At 35.6% G+C, this 21,142-nt stretch overlaps 1 protein-coding gene across 1 annotated transcript; it reads right to left on the reverse strand.

Annotated features, from left to right (window-relative positions):
* Positions 1 to 1,617: 1,617 nt before the first annotated feature.
* On the reverse strand, positions 1,618 to 14,571 carry psmf1 (proteasome inhibitor subunit 1). The gene is made up of 7 exons (XM_056459164.1): positions 14,190 to 14,571; positions 12,755 to 12,907; positions 12,587 to 12,669; positions 11,090 to 11,278; positions 3,587 to 3,640; positions 1,890 to 2,048; positions 1,618 to 1,795 (listed from the first exon to the last, which is right to left on the reverse strand). Exons 1-7 carry the CDS (start codon positions 14,316 to 14,318, stop codon positions 1,744 to 1,746), a joined length of 819 nt encoding a protein of 272 aa, XP_056315139.1. The 5' UTR covers positions 14,319 to 14,571; the 3' UTR covers positions 1,618 to 1,743.
* Between the last annotated feature and the right edge of the window lie 6,571 nt (positions 14,572 to 21,142).

The raw sequence follows: 21,142 nt of genomic DNA on the forward strand, positions 1-21,142 counted from the left end.
CCCATACAAACTTTAAGGACACCGGGTATCAGATTTGCGCAATCCATTTGTACAACGCTTTGGCTTGTTTCCCTCGCTCGAAAGCTAGACAGAGCCCCTGCGCGTAGCTACGGTTGCTAAGCCACGATTGGTGGGTGGCGGTTTTTGGGTGTGGCTTAGCGAAGGGTCAATTCAAAGCTGCAACCTACAATAAAAGGTATCTTTTTCCTTGTTAAGAGTGTTTGTCCTAACCATCACTCAGCGGTGATGCACGAAATTTCTATTTTAGAAACGCTTTCTATTTCTGCAACGTCATGGCAGAACAACAGCATAAACTACTAAGACAAGCATCACCTCAGGTAAAGTAAAAGTGAAGAAGAATAACAAAAAATAACCAGAGGATGCTAGAGTTTGAAAATAAAAGTCAGAACTGTGACTTAACTGTGACTGAGCTTTAAGGTGTATTAATAAGATTAAAAGCCTTTACCAGTGCAGTGGCTGGTATAGGGTATATGCCGAGCTAGTGTTGTTCCCATACTGATAAACCTCCGGTGACCTGTTATTAGGAGTTTTTTTCCATTTTATACGATTCCTTTTACAGCATCGATGTTGTAATGTAATTAAAATACAATCAGTTTAATAGAGTTTGGCATTCATTTAGTTGCTCAAGCGTAAAACAAGACAAAAGGCCGTTTACTCGCACGCGCCTGTCAGAATCGGCAGGCTAGCGCAGAAGCTCCATTGAATATACTGAGGTAAAATAAATGAAGTTTCATAAACTAATTTCGAGAGGAGGACGTGATATGATTGAGCACGACTGGCTGCTCATCTGTAATCAGTAATAATTCATTCAGAGTGATCCTAGTTTACAATAAACGGATCGTTTTTCCCTACTGCCTTATCTTTGTTGTGGAAGAATCCCCTCTTCCACCCCATCTCCTCCTTTTCCTCCCTTTTCCAAAGGGGAGCTCTCGAGACCTACCTGATCTCGGATCTCCAGATATGCTTATTTGACCGGGTGGGAGCCTTGGGCTCAAATATCTCAGGGTTCTCTCCCGGGACAGCATGCCAAACCTGCTATAAACGCTAAGCATATCTAAGTGGGAACTCTTAAAATGCTCATATTATAAAGACATGGAGGGGGAAATGTAACTTAATGCAGTGCTTCATGTACAATCTGAGACTCACTTTATACCGGATATCACTCTGTCAGTGGAGATCGCTGATTTTCAAAGTAAACAGACCTTAAATGCGCTGATTTTGCAATGGCATATAATTGACCGGAAGCGCTTAACACAGGTTACTGGCAAATTAAAGTCCTATTAGCATATTCTGCATATAACCTATTTAAATGTTTCTGTCAAACGCGACGTGTTGTTAGGACATGGTGTTATAGTCGTTTCAGACTTTCAACGTTTCAAATAACTTAACTTTCAATTCAAAATATCCTTGAATTTCTAGTTCAACCAAAACGTATGGGTTTGGCATGCCACAAGGGTGAGCGAATGACTAATTATGATGTTTAATATGAAAACGAAAGCAATGAATTAAGACAGGACAGATTAAAAGTCATTTAATTTATCAATCCAGAATGAGCAAATACTAAAAAAGCAACCAACAAGAAAAAAACATATCGTTAAAAGCAAAAAACCAATTGCATTGTTATTATTATTTGGAAAAGAGATGCAAGTTTATTCAAACACAAAGTGCAAATCACTGCAGAGCAGAGGGGGAATTATGGGATGTTAGTGAATCCTCTTGACTCTACATGAACATGTCATCATATCCTGGAGGGGGCATGTGATCAGGGTCTGGCCTGAGAGAAAAGCAAAACACATATCATCACAGCGAGTTCAAATGAAGTAACAGCAGGTTTACAGCTGAACTGAAGACCCAGTTAAAGCTCTTACCCGGGTCTGTGTCGCCCGACCGGACCGAAGGGGTCAAATCGGGCACCAGGAGGGACCGCACCCGGAGGAAGGACGCCAGGAATACCAGAGGACGGGTCGAAGCCTGAGCGAGGAAACCCGGCCCGTAATGGATCAACAATCATTCCTCCTGCTCGTCCCCTGGAGAAAGCACAGAGAGAGAGAAAACAACAACAGATGAATAATTTAGTGAGCTTCGTCATTCCCTGAAGGTGCACTCGTTCATTTGATTCTTCAATCGTGTTTAAATAATTTTAATGAGGAATTCAGTAAATGATCCTTTGCAGCTTTTTACTACAAAAAATGAACATGCCTAAAATGCAATATTGAACAATAAATAATAAACATTTTAAGCATAGGTTTGCAGAGAACATTCATTCATGTTATTATTATGTCTGTAATTTCCTAAAAACAATCCATCCAGTCCTTCTTTCAGCAGCTTTATTATACACAAGTGTGGAAATATGCTAGATTTGTCCACAATTACTTATATATATATTAATATTACTTTGGTAATACTGGTAAAAAAATAAATTGTGTATGTGTGTGTGTGTGTGTGTGTGTGTGTGTATGTATATATATATATATATATATATATATATATATATATATATATATATATATATATATATATATATATATATATATATATATATATATATATATATATATATATATATATACACACATATACACACACCCACACACACACAATTATATATATATATATATATATATATATATACACACACCCACACACACACAATTATATATATATATATATATATATATATATATATATATATATATATATATATATATATATATATATATATATATACACACAATTATATATGCATGTATATATACAGATGTTACTACTTCAATGTGTTCCTTATGGCGCCATTCATACCGCTGCGACAGCGGTACTTGGTGCGCCAGCAGCTTTTGACCGCTGGGTGGCAGTTTAACCACAGATATTCAGCTTTGCCTTTCCACAACACTAAACAGACTTTTCTGTGCGTACCTTATGTGATCAGATGTGTTCAATTAAAATATAGTTTTGATTTAGTTTTCTTAGTAATAAACATGATCTTATGCTCGCTCAGCGCGCTTCAAGTTTTGCCGTTGTGTGCTGTGTGCTCGAGCGGAAAAGCGTGTTACTTCTGTTTCATTGTTCAGTCAAATGAAAGCACTTCTGTTGAGGTGACAGCGGGGTTTGGGTTGTCAATGTGAGTATAGCAAACTTTTAAAGATGGAGGAGAGTACTTGTGGTCGCTGTTTCAAGTTCCAGAGTTGTATTTATAGATCTTGAATATCACAATATTATTAAAATTACAATTATAACATCGACAGCAACTCGACTCGCGCACACCAGCTGATTCAGTCGTTTTCTAGTGACATACAAAAGAGTGCAGGGCTTCTTTTTTTTTGTCAACCATAAAAGGCATATATATAAACATGTGATAATAAAAATGTTAAGCAATTGTTTGATTCTTTTATTCTCTTTGATATCTGTAATTTCCTAAAAGCACAATCCAATACTCAGTTCAGTTGGTTTATTTTATGTAAATGTGGAAATATTCTATATTTGTCCACATCTACAGGTATACCTCAACATGTAGTAATGATGCATTTAAAGATGGTCATTTTGGGAAATAAATAATGTGATTTCTCACCCAAAAGGGTCCAGATCTGCACCACCGGCTGCAAATGGAGCCATGGGGTCAGGCCTAAAAAACCAACACACAAAGGCAATTCAAAAATATTATTTCACAAAATGTGTGTTACGCTTTAATGAAGTGTTTTTGAATACAGTATTTTATATGGTGTTTCTTTGTTTCTTGTTTTCTTTTTTTTTCTTGTCATTTGTTCCTTTTTTTTGGATAGTTTTGCTGTGTTTGATAACTCTCACCTTCTCCTTGTTTAGCTTTACATTCAGTAGTTCAATAAAAGCGTTCACATCCTAGCACAGCTCATAAGTACAACTTGGAAAATGGTCATTTTCAGAGAGCTACGACTTGTATCACATGACTACTGAACAACCTGCTCACCAAATATTCATTCAGGCTCCATTTAAGAACACTAATAAGTTATATAGTATATAGTATATAGTTTCTTTCATTGTGCTTCTCCTCACAATCAATATAAAAAACATTTCCAGAACGTCCCTCATAGCTGGTATTATATCAAGTAGTCTATATGCCAATGTTAAAGAGATAGTTCGCCCAAAAGTTTGAACACAAGGGAAGACACACAGTATTTATTTTTTTGTTACAACTATAAATATCAATAGCTGCTTTACCAGCATTCTTCTATGGAGAGAGATTAGACTCAATAATAATTCACGCAAAAGACACGATGTACACATGCGTAGCCAAATTCACGTACGTAAAATATTTATTTATACTTACAAAAACAATTCACATGCACAAAATAAAAACACATTTTCATAAAATACGTTTCACAAATGCAAAACACCATTTGCAAATATATAAGAGTGTACAAAAAGTTTTGAATGTTTAAAATTCACGAGTTCATCCTGAATGAGAATGTGCAAATCCTCTCTCATGTACGACTCACCCTGAATACGAGTGTGTGCAATTTTGAGACTTTCCTGCCAGAAACAGGCAACTCGTACCTCTCAGCCAATCAGATGAGAGCTGTACTCGATGTCAACCTCTCTGCGCTCCTTTTGCGCAGTCTGTTCCTCTAACCAACATGGCGGATACTCCTGTAAGTCAATACTGTTTCCTACTAGTTTGTGTATACGCTTTTTATAGTAGAATCTGAGTGTATTTTCAGTAACTCAATAGAAAAGTGCTTGTGTTAAGTCTATGCTAATTTAAGTGTATAGTAATAAATGTGCAAAGCATCTTGTATTAGCCGCCATGTTGTAATTTGAACAAACCTTGTTGTTTAAATTATGTTAGGGATGAACTAATTTGATTCTGATCATCTCCGTTAATTAAGTCAGACTGCGCAAATAGTGCGCACAGTGAAGCGCTTCTGTCATTCCCGCGTTCTCAGGGAGTTGTGATTGGTTAAACAGTAAGCTCGCATCTTATTGGCTACAGGGCACGAGTGACTCACGTGGGAGGTGTGTGCTGACAGGAAAGTCTCAAAAATGCACACACTCGTATTCAGGGTGAGTCGTACGTGAGAGAGGATTTGCACATTCTCATTCAGGATGAACTCGTGAATTCTAAACATTCAAAACTTTTTGTACACTCTTATATATTTGCAAATGGTGTTTTGCATTTGTGAAACGTATTTTATGAAAATGTATTTTTATTTTGTGCATGTGAATTGTTTTTGTAAGTATAAATAAATATTTTACGTACGTGAATTTGGCTACGCATGTGTACATCGTGTCTTTTGCGTGAATTATTATTGAGTCTAATCTCTCTCCATATTCTTCAGAATATCTTGCGTTGTGTTCAGAAGAAAGAAACTTGATTGTGAGTAAATGATGAGGACATTTTAATTGAAAAAAAAAGAAATTAATTAATTAATAATAATTATATATATATATATAAGCTGTATCAATTAGTAAACTAGTCTGACGTCCTTACTATATTAATAAATATATTTAGTGCCAGCATAGATATATAGGAATAGCCAACAATACATTGTATAAGTCAAAATTATAGATATAAATAGCTATGAAGAATTTTCTTTTATGACAATAGTCATTAGATTATTCGGTAAAGATCATGTCCCATGAAGATATTTTGGAAATGTCCTATTGTAAATATATCAGAAATTATTTTTTAATTAATAATGGGCATCACGGAGTGCTTAACTCTCAGATTCCAGACTTCTAACTAAACATTGACCTCTTTTATGATAAATGACAACCCCTTATAACATTTTTAATAGCTTCTAAATGTGTCTATTAATTGAATCCATTTGAATAATTGACTAATTACCTGCTCCAATCATTTTCTTTTGTTCCTTCAATAATCATAATAATAACAACAGCATTAACAATAATAAAAACAACAACAACATTATTATGATTAGCATTGTATGCAATTTATTTATGATTATTTTATTATTAATTTATTTATTACCATTTTCTTCTCTTGTTCTTGTAGGTAAAGTAAATAAATGTGGAAAGTCTTTTAACACTTGTCATTTGATTCATGCATTTTTCACTCAATAAAAAAAGTCAAACATTTACCCATCCTATCAAACCATACATCAATGGAAAGCTTAATGTATTTATTTTATAAATATTATATACAAATCTCTTTAAAAAAAAAATAAAATTGACCCTTATCAGTGGTGTTGTGGTCCAGGATCACATGTCCCTTTTAAAATCTAATTCTCTCATTTTGCATTGTGCAACATTCAACTCTTTTGCAATGAAACTACAACAACAAAATCATTTGTTTGACTGATTGACTCTTTCACTGACTAGATCATGATCATTTATCCTAGTCTCTGGATCTTCAGAACGTGTTGTGAAACTCTTCAGTCTCTTTTGGTTTTAACACAAGAGTCACAGAGTCTGAGTGTCTGGCAGCTGAGCACGTGAGGGAGTGTGAATGACATCATCATCATCATGCTCACAGCAACAGCCAGTCGATAAATCGCTGACATCACACAGAACCTGATAGGGGTCACTGTGAACACAGGAAGAGGAAGACAAAAATAACAAAACACCCCAATCCATCTCTGGGTTTCTGCCACGACCTCAAAAACACCATTGTGCAGTCACCAACCTCACTTTTCTCATGCTCCACTCACGTCTGTCATATTTCGGTTGTCTTTAATCAATAGAAACTGCTAAATGAAGGTGAGAAATTCAGGTCAAAATCTCTCACAACTCTTTCTTTGTATCTTATAATAATATATTTAAATCTGTGTGAGAGGGTTTAACGAAAATAAGCTTTGCTGAATTCCCCAAACTGTGATGGAAGTGATGCTGGCACTGATTATCTCTCGCTCGCTTGGTGTCTGCAGTGCCAGACGCATAAAACCCACAAGCCTCAGTGCTTCAAAAAATAGACACAGTGCCGCAGTGAGAGCTCTTGCAGGACTCGCGCTGGTAAATATTAAATAAGACAGAGGACATGAGCTGACACCTTCACAACAAACACACACATTCCCAAAGCGCATTATAATGTCCTTCACAGACAAACATGTTTATTTACAGGTGAACTTTACACAGGAAACTCACAGAGATCAGTTAGTCTGTGTCTTAAGAATATTGTTGGGGAAAATAAATACAAAAAATAAAATTAATAATATTAATATTACATTAATATTATAATTTATTTAGTAATATAATAATGTAAATTAATATTACATTATTATGTTAACGCTGTCGCCTCACTGCAAGAAGGTCACTAGTTCGAACCCTGGTTGGGTCAGTTGGCATTTGTGTGTGGAGTTTGCATGTTCTCCCCGTGTTCCAATGGGTTTCCTCCAGGTGCTCCGGTTTCACCCACAGTCTAAACACATGTGGTATAGGTGAATTGAATAAGTTAAAATTGGCCGGAGTGTATGTGTGGGTGTGAATGCAAGAGTGTATGGGCGTTTCCCAGTGCTGGGTTGCAGATGGAAGAGCATGCGCTGCATAAAACATTTGCTGGATAAAGTGGCGGTTCATTCCACTGTGGCAACCCCTGATTAATAAAGGGACTAAGCCAAAAAGAAAATGGATGAATGAATGAATGAATGAATTATATTATTATATGTATATATTAATGCATGAAGTCAGAATTATTAGCCCCCTAAATTATTAGCTGTTTTTTTCCTCAATTTCTGTTTAATGGATAGAAGATAATAGTTTTAGTAACTCATTTAATTTCTAATAACTGATTTATTTTATCTTTGTCATGATGACAGTAAATAATATTTGACTACATATTTTTCAAGACACTTCTATACAGCTTAAAGTGACATTTAAAGGTTTAACTAGGTTAATTAAGTTAATTGGGCAGGTTAGGGTAATTAGGCAAGTTATTGTATAACGATGGTTTGTTCTGTAGACTATCGAGAGAAAAAAAACAGCATAAAGGGGCTAATAATTCTCACCTTAAAATGGTTTTTAAAAATTTTTAAATTGCTTTTATTCTAGCCGAAATCAAACAAATAAGACTTTCTCCAGAGGAAAAAATATTATCAGACATACTGTGAAAATTTCCTTGCTCTGTTAAACATCATTTGGGAAATATTTAAAAAAGAAACAAATTTTAAAGGGGGTTTCATTAATTCAGATTTTAACTGTAATGCTAGTGTTGTTATTATATATATTAACATTTAAATATTGCGAAGTTGTTGACAGGCATAAAAAAAGATAAATAAATTAAGTATAAATAATAATTAAATTTAAATAGTAAATACGTTTTCCTTTTCTGTTTATCTGTCAATTTATTATTGAAATGTATTAATAGTTTCTAAAAATGTAAACATGCCTAACAATCACTATTCTCAGAAGAACATTCAACATTAGTCTTAATACTCACATTTGTTTTTAAATTTATACATGTAAATATTACAACATATGAATATTAATTAACTATTTTAACTAAATAACTAGCTAAAATATCAAAAAATATGATCTTTGCACTTCATTAAATATTATTTAAATCTTATAAAATTAAAAGATTATTTAATTTTTGTTTATTCTTAGACACAAAAACATTAACGTCATAAATATTAGGGACTGACAGAAATTGAGGCTCTTATTTTACATTTTAACGTTTTTAAACAAAAGAGAAACGACAAACTATTCAGTGTGGATATTTTCACCTGTCAACACACTGATGTTTTGCAAACTGAACTTAAGATCACCTGAGGCTGTAACCATAGCAACGTGGCAGGCTGCTCTAGAGCTCTTAAGGTAACTGTGCCTCACAAATCTCCACAGACTCATCTGAAAATGACCTTTTTTAAGGGGTTATGAAGTGAGAAATCAAAATTCCCTTGATCCTTTGATATATAGTCAGTCAGTGTAATATCAAAAGATCCAATAATTTTCAGGACTAAATTTTTCCTTTTTAACATAAAACGGCTGATATTGAAACCTAGTCTGCCAAATGACAGGTTTTGGGATGCATCACTAAACTCCGCCCCTTTTACATCACTCCCTGGAAAATATCACTTTACATCACTACAGTTGGAAAATAATGAGACCCAAACACCTATAAAAGGTCTATGCAGGAACTAAAGAATAAGGATACTGTAAAGACAACAATATACAGTGCAAGTTGTGGTGCACTGCCCTACTTTTGATCCAAACATTAGGAAAGAGCGGATGAACTTTACTTTTAATGAATTTCTAGGAGTGAAAACAGATACTGAAAATACAGAGATACAAGGAAAAAAATCCACTCTGGATTTTCAGAAAGATTCAAACCAAAACACAATGCTGTGGAAGTTTATTATGACCCCTTTAAAAAAATGACGATATTAGTTAAATCTGACATTGCGATTTTTAGTTGTGCCACCATAGATTGCGATATGAATCAAATTTCACCAGGGCCCGATTTCTCAAAAGTAATCTACTGGGATTTTGGATAACGGATTGGATCAAATCTTGAAAATGGGTTTTTCAAAAGAAAAATACAGATTACATAATTGGATTAGATCACGTAATCCAATCTTGGTTTTTATCCGGATCAAACCTTTAATTTTGTTTTTTCAGACCTTTTTTGTAGGATTTGGATCACTTTGATTTAAAAAAATCTGGATTAAACTGATCCCATCAGAATTCAGAATACAGCGGGGATTTCATGCCCAAATGTTATAAAAACTTTTAAAATGTATCAAATAATACTATATTTGGATCATGCAGTATTTTACAAGATATCCTATTTATTTATAAGGTTTTATTTGTATTTGTTCATGCATCAGGCTACAGTGATTAGGTAGGCTTTAACGTATTCAGCCTTTCAGTATAGGCCTACAGCAAAGTAGAAAGAGTTTGGCCTCATAAAATAATCCTCCAAACAGCTGTCAAGAGTTTGGCCTCATAAAATAATCCCCCAAACAGCTGTCAAAATTGACCAAAAACAATTCATGTTATTCTGTCACTAATTGATATATATATTCATCACAATGGAAAATATTTTTGTTTTTTTGGAATATTTATTAGTGATGCATGGAATGATTACAGAATAACAAAAAAATACAAAGCATGGCAATTACTGATTTTTGAAATCACTTTCAACAATTGCAAAAAGAGACTGAAAGGGCAGAAGCACAGCTTCGCCTGGCAGAGGAACAACTGACTCTGACCAATCTACAGCAAACCAAGGCCAGACTTGAGATCCGCCTCCTAAAGGCTACGCTCAGACAAGCTGGTCTCTCCACATCAGATGAGGAAGTCTGAAATTACTGTGGAGTTTTTGACATCAAGTCTTTTTTTTTAACTCAATACATCTATATTTGAAACTTGTTGTAAATATCCTTAATGTACAGTGTTTGTGTTGTAGGTGTCAGATGAGCGGACTGCTGGAAGAGGATGGGGTGGGGTTTTACTTGTTTTTATTTATTTTTTTAATTTGTGTGTTTTCATTTCAAATAAAAATAAAGTTATATTGACCCCACACTGGCTATTCTGCTTGTTGCTCTTTACATATCTATAGTTCTACATTGTGATTTCCTATCCTGTTTGAGCACTGGTTATCCAGATTTAGTGATCATGAAAAGTCCCTATCCAGATCAGATTGATCCAATCCGATGTTGCTTTGAAAAACTGTCTCAAAAAGTAAGCTGGATTACGTAATCACGAATCACAAAAAAAGAATTACTAAATCCGGATCAATTTTATCTGGATTAAACCTTTTGAAAAACCGGGCCCTAATGATTTGAATTGCTCTATTTGAAAAGATTTCAATAATTTAGACTGACTAGGATGATCAAGTCTTCTTCTATGCAGTGCATCTGCATAAAATACAATACATTATAGGCAAAAATTTATAAATAAATAAATAAATAAAGCTTAATAGTTTTTCCGGGAAGTCTAACAGTACAGAAATTGAACAATCAAATGTAAAATAACCTGGTCATCATTGTATAAATAATAAAATCTTTCTCTCTTAATCTTTAATAAATAACCTAAAACTGCGATATAACTATTGCAGATACACATATTGCACTATCGATGCTCAAACGATACATTGTTCAGCCCTAATTTGCATTAAAAAATAAGAGAGAAAGTTCACCAGTTTGCAGGGTGTCTGGCTGGAGGGCCTCTGGTTGGGATCAGGAGAGGATCACTGTCTGGGTCCCTTAAGTTGGATGCTCGTCCTCTTTCTGTCTTCTTCTCTGTCTTTCCTTGACGCTCCTCTTTTTTGGAAGGCAGCAGCGAGGACTTCAGTTTCGCAGTCAACTCATCTGTGTTTTTAAACACGCTGAAAGAAAAACACAGAGTGAAATGAATACCTTAAATCATATTATGTTTACAAAAGGGATTGTAAAGCATTTTAAAGGTCCTTTGAATTTAAAATGAAGTTTTAAGATATTAGTATTAGTAAGTTAGTCATAAGGATATTTATAAGCTGGTGTGCTCTTTTATTTTTCACATCACTTCATATTAGTTTCTCATCAAATCTTCTGACCAATTAAATGCTTTCTAATGTCTAAAACCCTAAGACACTTATCATTTGCTTTACATTTGATGCGCTTGAGCTCAATCACTGGCAGAACTGTAATAAAAAATTAAGCACTATTGGCTGTTTTTTTTAAACGGGGAGGAGCTACACTGTGTCCTGCCCTGTCTTCACGTTTCAGTTGAGATTACGACAAACATTGAATAAAAAACATTTATGAAAATAAAATGTCAAAATTAAGTTGAAATAATCTTCCATTATTCAGTGTAACAAAATTGAAACAATATACTACTCAAACTTGCATCTAAAGGATAGAATAAGTGATGACAAAATGTTTTGAGATTAGGAATACATTTTTAATGACAAATTGGTAAAAAAATTAGACAATGCAATGTTTAAGATTTAAAATGACTCAAGATTGTTAGAGTCAACAAATGATTCATTCATTTTCCTTCAGCTTAGTCCCTTATTTACCGCAGCTAAATGAACTGCCACTTATTACAGCATATGTTTTACGCAACTGATGCACTTCCAGCTGCAACCCAGTACTGGAAATTATCAAATGATTCTTGTTCTAAATATATTCATGAGATTTGTTTGCTGTTTAAACTGCTGCTAAACTGAATTACACTTTTCTGGGATCATTATTCAGATATTTTCTACTATTCGGATTAATGCTGTGAGGTACAGTATATCATACAACACATATCATCACAAATTCATTGACATCATTTTGAGTGAAATCACTTTAATCATGAAATGTTCAATTGATTGTATCATTTGAACATAGCTTTTGAAAAATTTGTAATAATTAAAACTATAAATAATGACTAAATAAAGTGATCAGCTTTTCAAAGGGATTTACATTTAAATTGTTGTGCATCTGCAACTGTCATTCATACGAATCTAAAGTTGCACCATTTTTCACAAAAACAATTAATCTGTGCTGAGTTGTTAAAATGTAATGCATCATACAGTAAAGACAGTATGTGACATAGCATTTCATCTGGTCTGAAAGCTGAAAAATGGATCAGAAAATACTATTTGAGTAATAACTGAAGATAGACAATGAGGTAAAAACTATCAAATTGCACTAAAACACACACAAACCTTTCAAATGTGTGCAGATTGGCCTCATCAACATACTCGCTAAGGTTCATTGTGAGATCAGTCACTTTTTCAGTTGTGGAATCCTGCAAAAAAAAAAAAAAAAGTAAAACATTGACTGGTCACCTAAAGAAATGCATTGCAGTTATGACTGAATTGCAAGTTTATTACCATTAAATTGAAGATCAGGCTTGAATCCACTGTGAAGGCTTTGAGGAGTAGGTTGGATTTGTCATCATTTGATCTGTATCTGAGCGCATAAAGCTCTTTGCTTTCATTCCAGCCTGAAGGAAGCAATTCTGTCTTCTTCTCTCCATCTTTGGGCTGTGTAAAATTCATCATGTATATAATGAGTCAAACATTTATGATAGCTTGCTCAAAAAAATCAAACTAGTCAAGCATTTATTACTGACGTTACAATTTGTCACATGCATCTCTGTACTATTTACCATGCTACTTTGAATATTCGGTCTGAAATCAAAAGTACACTCACCGGCCACTTTATTAGGTACACCTTACTAGTACCAGGTTGGACCCCTAAATCCTTTGTGGCGTAGATTCAACAAGGTACTAGAAATATTCCTCAAAGATTTTGGCCCATACTGACATGATAGCATTATGCAGTTGCAGCAGATTCGTCAGCTGCAAATCCATGATGTGGATGTCCGTTCCACCACATCCCAAAAATGCTCTGTTGGATTGGGAACTGGTGACTGTCAAGGCCATTTGAGTACAGTAAACTCATTGTCATGTTCAAGAAACAAGTCTGAGATGATTCACGCTTAGGACATGGTGTGTTATACTGCTGGAAGTAGCCATCAGAAGATGGGTACACCGTGGTCATAAAGAGATGGACATGGTCATCAATAATCTTCTAATCTTCTATTCTAGTCTAATCTTCTATTGTCCAATTTTGGTGAGTCTGTGCAAATTGTAGCCTCAGTTTGCTGTTCTTAGCTGACAGGAGTGGCACTCGGTGTGGTCTTCTGCTGCTGTAGCCCATCCGCCCCAAGGTTGGACATGTTGTGCATTCAGAGATGCTCTTCTGCAGACCTCAGTTGTAACGAGTGCATATTTGAGTTACTGTTGCCTTTCTATCAGCTTGAACCAGTCTGGCCATTCTCCTCTGACATCACCAATACTGAAATACTAATACTGTTTCTGAAATACTCAGACCAGCCCGTCTGACACTAACAACCGTGCCACGTTCAAAGTCACTTAAATCACCTTTCTTCCCCATTCTGATGCTCGGTTTGAACTGCAGCAGATCGTCTTGACCATGTCTACATGCCTAAATGCATTGAGATGCTGCCATGTGATTGGCTGATTTGCGTTAAGGAGCAGTTGGACAGGTGTACCTAATAAAGTGGCCGGTGAGGGTAAGTATGACTTCAAAACAACATTAGCACTATTTACTTGACTGTAAAAATGTTGTACTTTGATATATGATTTCACTATTTACAATTCGCACAGAATACTTTTCTGAATTTATATTATTAAGGAGAAAGTCTCCTCAAGTCTCCTCAGTCTACCTCAATTGCAAGGTTTTGTAACATTAAATAAAGTACGTATATACGATTAACATCGTGAAAATAAATTCACTTACCTCATCTCCAATGCCCAAACATTTATAGCCACTTTTCACTATCTCCCAGTGTACAAAACAAATCAGAGCATCTTGGGTACACGTTAAAGAGTTTGAAACGCAGTTAAAGAGCAGCTCCAGTCCTGCCATCTTTAAACACACTCAAATTCTCTAGAAATGAAACCAAAACAAACAGCTCACTGTGTGAAAATAAAGCGCGACTTCACTCTGAATGCATGTCGTGTTCACGCTGATGATGCGACAGTAATTAATATTCCGCTTAAATATTAATGTTGGTGCGTTTTGAATGAAATATGAGTTAATTTAGAAGGAAAGTCTACAAATGTTTAACGTTATTTATATTTTGTTGGTCATGCTGAAGCGGTCCGACGAGAAATATTTCCGACTGGAAACAACAGACTGAACGTTCATTCCGCCGAAGATGATAGTGAAGGTAAGTAGTTCAAATATCAATTTTCCTTCGGCTTAGTCCCTTTATTCATCATGGGTCGCCACCTCAGCGGAATGAACCGCCAACTTATCCAGCACGTATCCAGTATCCGTTATCACTTAACTTATCAGTATCCGTTACACAGTAAATGCACTTCCAACTGCAATCTCAACATCTATACACACTCATGGACACACACCTACACTAACGTCACGGCCAATTTAGTTTGTTCAATTCACCTGTACCGCACCTTTGGACTGTGAGGGGAAACCGAAGCACCCGGAGGAAACACACTCCAACACGGAGAGAACATGCAAACTCCACACAGAAATGCCAACTGGCCCAGTTGGAGCTCGAACCAGCGACATTCTTGTTGGGAGGTGACAGTGCTAACCACTAAGCAACCCCATGTTCCGTTTAATGTAAGTAGTTTTTGATGTATATTTCCCAACATGTATAATGTAGCAGCTGTTGTTAATGAGCCTGTATGAATTTTAGTCAGTGGATGTTATTGTTTATTTGAAATGTTTGTTTGTCTGGAAATGGTGGGCGTTTTATGTCGTAATGTGAGCACAGCATTTATTTATGAAGATTTATTTGTTTATTTTGCCAAATCTCTTCATATAGCAGGTCCTACATAACATTTTAAAGTTATCAGCTATACTTTCTAAATTTTTTTTGGTAAAAACCATATTCCTTCTGAACACGGACATACAAACTAGCATGACTATTATTTAATGTTTTTAGCTAACCATGTAACTACAGTTTTACTATTGTATGGGGCTAAATATGATTAAACTATAGCTGAATTTCAGTTCAACCACTACAGTAGCTACATATTTTGTTTTCTTTGTATTAAAATGTACGAAAGAATTCGGTTTTGTACTGTATATTTGCTTAGTCTGTAATGTTTACTTTACATTTTACAGTGTCCAGTGTCATAATTCATTCATTCATTCATTTTGTTTTCGGCTTAGACCCTTCATTAATCTGGGGTCGCCACAGCGGAATGAACCGTCAACTTATCCCACATATGTTTTTACGCAGCAGATGCCCTTCCAGCTCCAACCCATCACTGGTAAACATCCATACACTCTCATTCACACACATACTGTACACTACGGACAATTTGGCTTGCTCAATTCACCTATACCACATGTCTTTGGACTTGTGGGGGTACCCGGAGCACCCGGAGGAAACCCATGCCAACACAGGGAGAACATGCAAACTCCACTCAAAAATGTCAACTGACCCTGCCGAGGCTCGAACCAGTGACCCTCTTGCTGTGAGGCGATTGTGCTACCCACTGTGCCACCGTGCTGCCTCCATTTATAATAGGAAGAGTAATTTGAAAGAAGGACTTCTAACAATATCTGATGAGCGTTTGATTCATTGTTGTGCCTCAGAAATAATGAAATGATCCATATTTATAGCATTTCTTGACATTCTCAAGCTAGGAATAACGATAACATCAGCATCTGCTTTGACTTACAGTGCATTGAAAACATATTGCACAGAAGCCCACTTCAGAGCCCAGGTCTGTCATCAAATCACTGCTTCAGTGTTGCTTACATTTAATTACAGGCCAAACTGTAATTACAAACCCAAGCACAACTGTAACTTTGATTTAAAGACCAGTTATGCATATAAAGATTCATTGCTTTGATATTTTCTATTTCCACTGAATCCCTGTGTCATGCTAATGAACTATCTACTGTAATAAACAGCTCTGGAAAAAAAATTAAGAAACCATAAGTTATTATCAGCTAGCTACTTTGTCATTAGCAGGTACAGTGATTGGAGTAAATGTTAATTTGTGTTTTTTATAAAATAAAAATGTTATTATTACAATAAAAACTATTTATAATGTGTTTTAAATAACAAGGTAATCATTTAGAGCCTTTATTTGCAGAAAATGACTGAAGGCAAATCTAAAATACCACATGCTTTCAGAGATTAAATACTGGGCAGGGGAGAAAGTAATATTTTACTTAAAACATCTACATTCGGATTATTCAATAATAAAAACTTTCAAGTGGTCTTTTAAACTCTGTATATATGTGTATATATATATATATACATATATATATATATATATATATATATATATATATATATATATATATATATATATATATATATATGTATATATATATATATATATATATATATATATATATATATATATATATATATATATATATATATATATATATATATATATATATATATATATATGTATGTATGTATATATATATGTGTCTATATTCTGTCTGGTTCTTGAATTTGATTGGCTGATAACCGTGCAATATTCTGCAATAACTTCCGGGTGCTCCGGTTTCTGCCACAGTCCAAAGACATGCGGTGTTAGTAAATTGAATAAACTAAATTGACCGTAGGGCAGCATGGTGGTGCAGTGGGTAGCACAATCGCCTCACAGCAAGAACGCTGCTGTTTCGAGCCTTGGCTGGGTGAGTTGGCATATCTGTGTGGAGTTTGTATGTTCTCCCCATGTTCGCGTGCGTTTCCTCCGGGTGCTCTGGTTTCCCCCACAAGTCCAAAAACATGTGCTATAGGTGAATTGGGTAAGCTAAAATTGTCCATTGTGTATGTGTGTGAATGAGTGTGTATGGATGTTTCCCAGTGATGAGTTGCAGCTGGAAAGTAATCCGCTGTGTAAAACAAATGCTAGATAAGTTGGCGGTTCATTCCACTGTGGCGACCCCAGATTAATAAAGAGACTAAGCTGAAGGAAAATGAATTAATGAATGGGAAAATGAATAGAGTTTTGTTTGTGCACTATTGAGGCAACAAATGCATATTATCTAGCAACCTATAGAGAACATTATAACAACTTTTCAAATTGCGCAAAAAAAAGGGAAAAATTACTCAGTAGCAACTGCATTGTAACATCCCAGCACAGCATTTATCTTCTTATCCACTGGCCACACAGTAAACAGACATGCAGCAAAACCCGAAACAGGTGTTTTCATTTTCATGTTAGGTCTTCAGCTTGGAAAGATTACAGTAGATCAGTTCAGTTCTCAAAGATTTGAGGATTTACCGTAAGCCTGACAGGTATGAAGCGCTGGAGCCAGCTGTCTTGAAGACTCATGCTGACTTCAGATCACATACAGAGCTCAGTTTCAGGAGGTTTGTCCACAGGTTCGGGTTTGTCTGAGAAAAAGGCCACCATGTGTGAAGGTTATCTAATGAGGTCCAGACATGATGCTTCGTTATCATGAAAAACGAGCCATTCGGTTGCACTTCAAAGATGTGAAGCTGCTTGTAACAACACAGAGATGAGTCACCCTGATAAATCCCACCAATAATAAATATAAGAAGTGTTATTTTATTTTATTTTATTTTTCATTCATTCGTTTATTTATCAGGGGTCATCACAGCGGAACAAACCGCCAACTATTTCAGCATATGTTTTACGCAGCGAATGTCCTTCCAAATGCAACCCAGTACTGGGAAACACCCATACACATTCATTTACATACACACTCAAACACTAAGGCCAGTTTAGTTCCTCCAATTCATCTATGCCGCATAGATATACTGTGGGGGAAACCAGAGCACCCAGAGGAAACCCTGTTTTAACAATTTATTACAACATAAACCTATAAACTTATCGACTTTCAGATGAGACGTTAAACAGAGGTCCTGACTCTCTGTGGTCATTAAAAATCCCATGGCACTTCTTGTAAATTGGCACCAAATTGGCTCGGTCACTGTCTCTCCACTCCACCAACAGCTGGTGTGTGGTGAGCGCAGTGGCGCCGTTGTCCTGTGGCTGCCGTCGCATCATCCAAGTGGATGCTGCACATTGGTGGTAGTGTGGAGACCCCCCCCCTCTTGATTGTGAAGTGCTTTGAGTGTATGGCCATACACGATAAATGCGCTATATAAATACACATTACATTACATTACATTACAAATTATGTTGTTTCAAGCAGTGAAAAAGATTATGATAATATAAAATCTTAAATTAGACAGTTCTGAGCAGTAAAAAAAGATGGTAACAAACCATAAATAGTACAACATAAACCTTTTAATTCGACAGTTCTGAGCTGTAAAAAAAGATCGTAATAATTCGTAAATATTACAATGTAAACCCTGGAATTTGACTGGTTTAAACTGTTTTTTATAGCAGCAGAAATATGTTATTTAGACCGTTATAAACCATTAAAAACAACAGTTAAAATCCGTAAAATAAATAGCGCAGTGGTGCAAATCCCGTAAAACTAACAAGGTTGCTACCGTATTTTTTACGGTAAAGATCTGGCAACCACAGCTGCCATTTTTTTACTGTAAAATTTACAGTTTATTTTTTACAGTGCACGCCAACATGGGGAGAATATGCACACTCCATGCAGAAATGCCAACTAGCCCAAATGGGACCGTCTCGTTGTGAGGCGGCAGTGCTTACCATTGAGTCACCGTGTCGCCCTTTTTTTATTTTTATTTTATTTTATTTTATTTTATTTTATTTTATTTTATTTTATTTTATTTTATTTTATTTTATTTTATTTTATTTTATTTTATTTTATGTAGTTTGTTTTGGCTTTCCAGCATTGTGCCAGACATCTGCAAAAGTTTAGATTGAAAACATTTCAGTAACCATAAATTGTGGGTATTTAGTAAAGGTTTTACTGCATGACAGTTATAATAACATGGTTGCTTGTATAGCACTGAAGTAAAATCAAACATTAACAAAGAATGCATAATATCCTCAAAAAACAAAACCCCCTTAATAGCATACATCCAAATACTTGTGCAAGAGATCTATGAAAAGTACATAATGTGGCATGCTTTTGCTCTTTTTGTCCTGTTGAGCACATATTAACACACACAGTCTAGGTGGAGCATGCATGTGGTCCTTGTTCAGGACGTCCTGCTACTTTATACAGTATGTGAGGTAAATCTGTGGACACTTAAACTTCTTTCTAGGCACCTCTGAGTGAGATTACACTTTCTTTCTTTCTCTTTTACTGACAGAAATTACAAGACCATTACATACATCTCTTAGACCTGTCAGTCAGATAACCTGTGTCTAATAAACTTGACTGTTAACTGAGCAGATGCTTTTATCCAAAGCGACATTAACTTGAAGGTAAACACTTGATGAGATTTCAGGTCAAGAATCTTGACAACATTATAGTACATTATAGCATATTAACCCTTGTGTAATGTAATGTAATGTAATGTAATGTGTACTTATATAGCGCATTTATTGGGTATGGCCATACACCCAAAGCACTTCACAATCATGAGGGGGGTCTCTCCATACCACCACCAGTGTGCAGCATCCACTTGGATGATGCAACGGCAGCCACAGGACAACGGCGCCAGTGCGCTCACCACACACCAGCTATTGGGGGAGGGAAGAGACAGTGATAGAGCCAATTCAGTGGATGGGGATGATTGGGAGGCCATGATGGGTAAGGGCCAATTGAGGGACTTTGGCCAGGACACCGGGGTTACACCCCTGCTCTTTACGAGAAGTGCCTGGGATTTTTAATGACCACAGAGAGTCAGGACCTCGGTTTAACGTCTCTTCCGAAAGACGGCGCCCACTGACAGTATAGTGTCCCCTTCACTTTTACTGGGGCATTAGGACACAGACCACAGGTTGAGCGCCCCCTGCTGGCCTCTAACCTATTGTAATGTTCAAGATGAAAACATCCACTGATTTAAACTAAATTGTAAATGCTTCAGATAAATATTTGTTTACATTTTTTGGCATAAATCTGTTAGTCAACCTCAGTCCTGATCAAAACTACTAAATTGTTTCAAAAATTTCAGGATTTTAGCTCTAATTGCTGAGTTCACAAATGACGTCACTGATTTGGTGAAAAAAACACACAAAATGAACTATTTTCAATTTAAATAGTAGTTGTGGACTGAAGTTTTTGACCTTTTATTACAGTCTTGGACATGTGAGCGACTAGTAACACCATTGGCTTTGATGCATTGTTAGATTTAAAAATTTTCAATTCAATTCACCTTTATTTGTATAGCGCTTATACAATGTAGATTGTGTCAAAGCAGCTTCACATAAAAGGTCACAGTAAATAGGAACAGTGTAGTTCAGTTTGTAGTTTTCAAGTTCAGTTCAGTTTAGCTCAGTTCAGTGTGGTTTAATAATCACTACTGACAGTCCAAATATTGAAGGGCAAATCCAACGATGCACAGCTCGTAAAAATGTTCTCCCTAATTTACTGTTGGTGGCTGTTTTTACCCCCATTGACTTCCATTATAACCACATTTGATGGTAGTCTACATAGTCTTTGTTTTTATTTACTCCATGTAGTTCTGAGAGTTGAGAAGCATATTTTGATTTTCTCAGACCCACCAAGGCAAGTGCCTAAAGGTCACTCTCACACACTCACAGACACACATACACACACTTTAGTTTGCTGTTATGCTCCATATGAAATACAGAAACTAAGCTTTTTCTAAAGGGTTAATGGTGCCAACTGATGATCAACAGTAAAAACCAACAGAAATGCATGAT

Source organism: Danio aesculapii, chromosome 6, assembly GCF_903798145.1.
Source record: "Danio aesculapii chromosome 6, fDanAes4.1, whole genome shotgun sequence".
NCBI classification, from domain to species: Eukaryota; Metazoa; Chordata; class Actinopteri; order Cypriniformes; family Danionidae; genus Danio; species Danio aesculapii.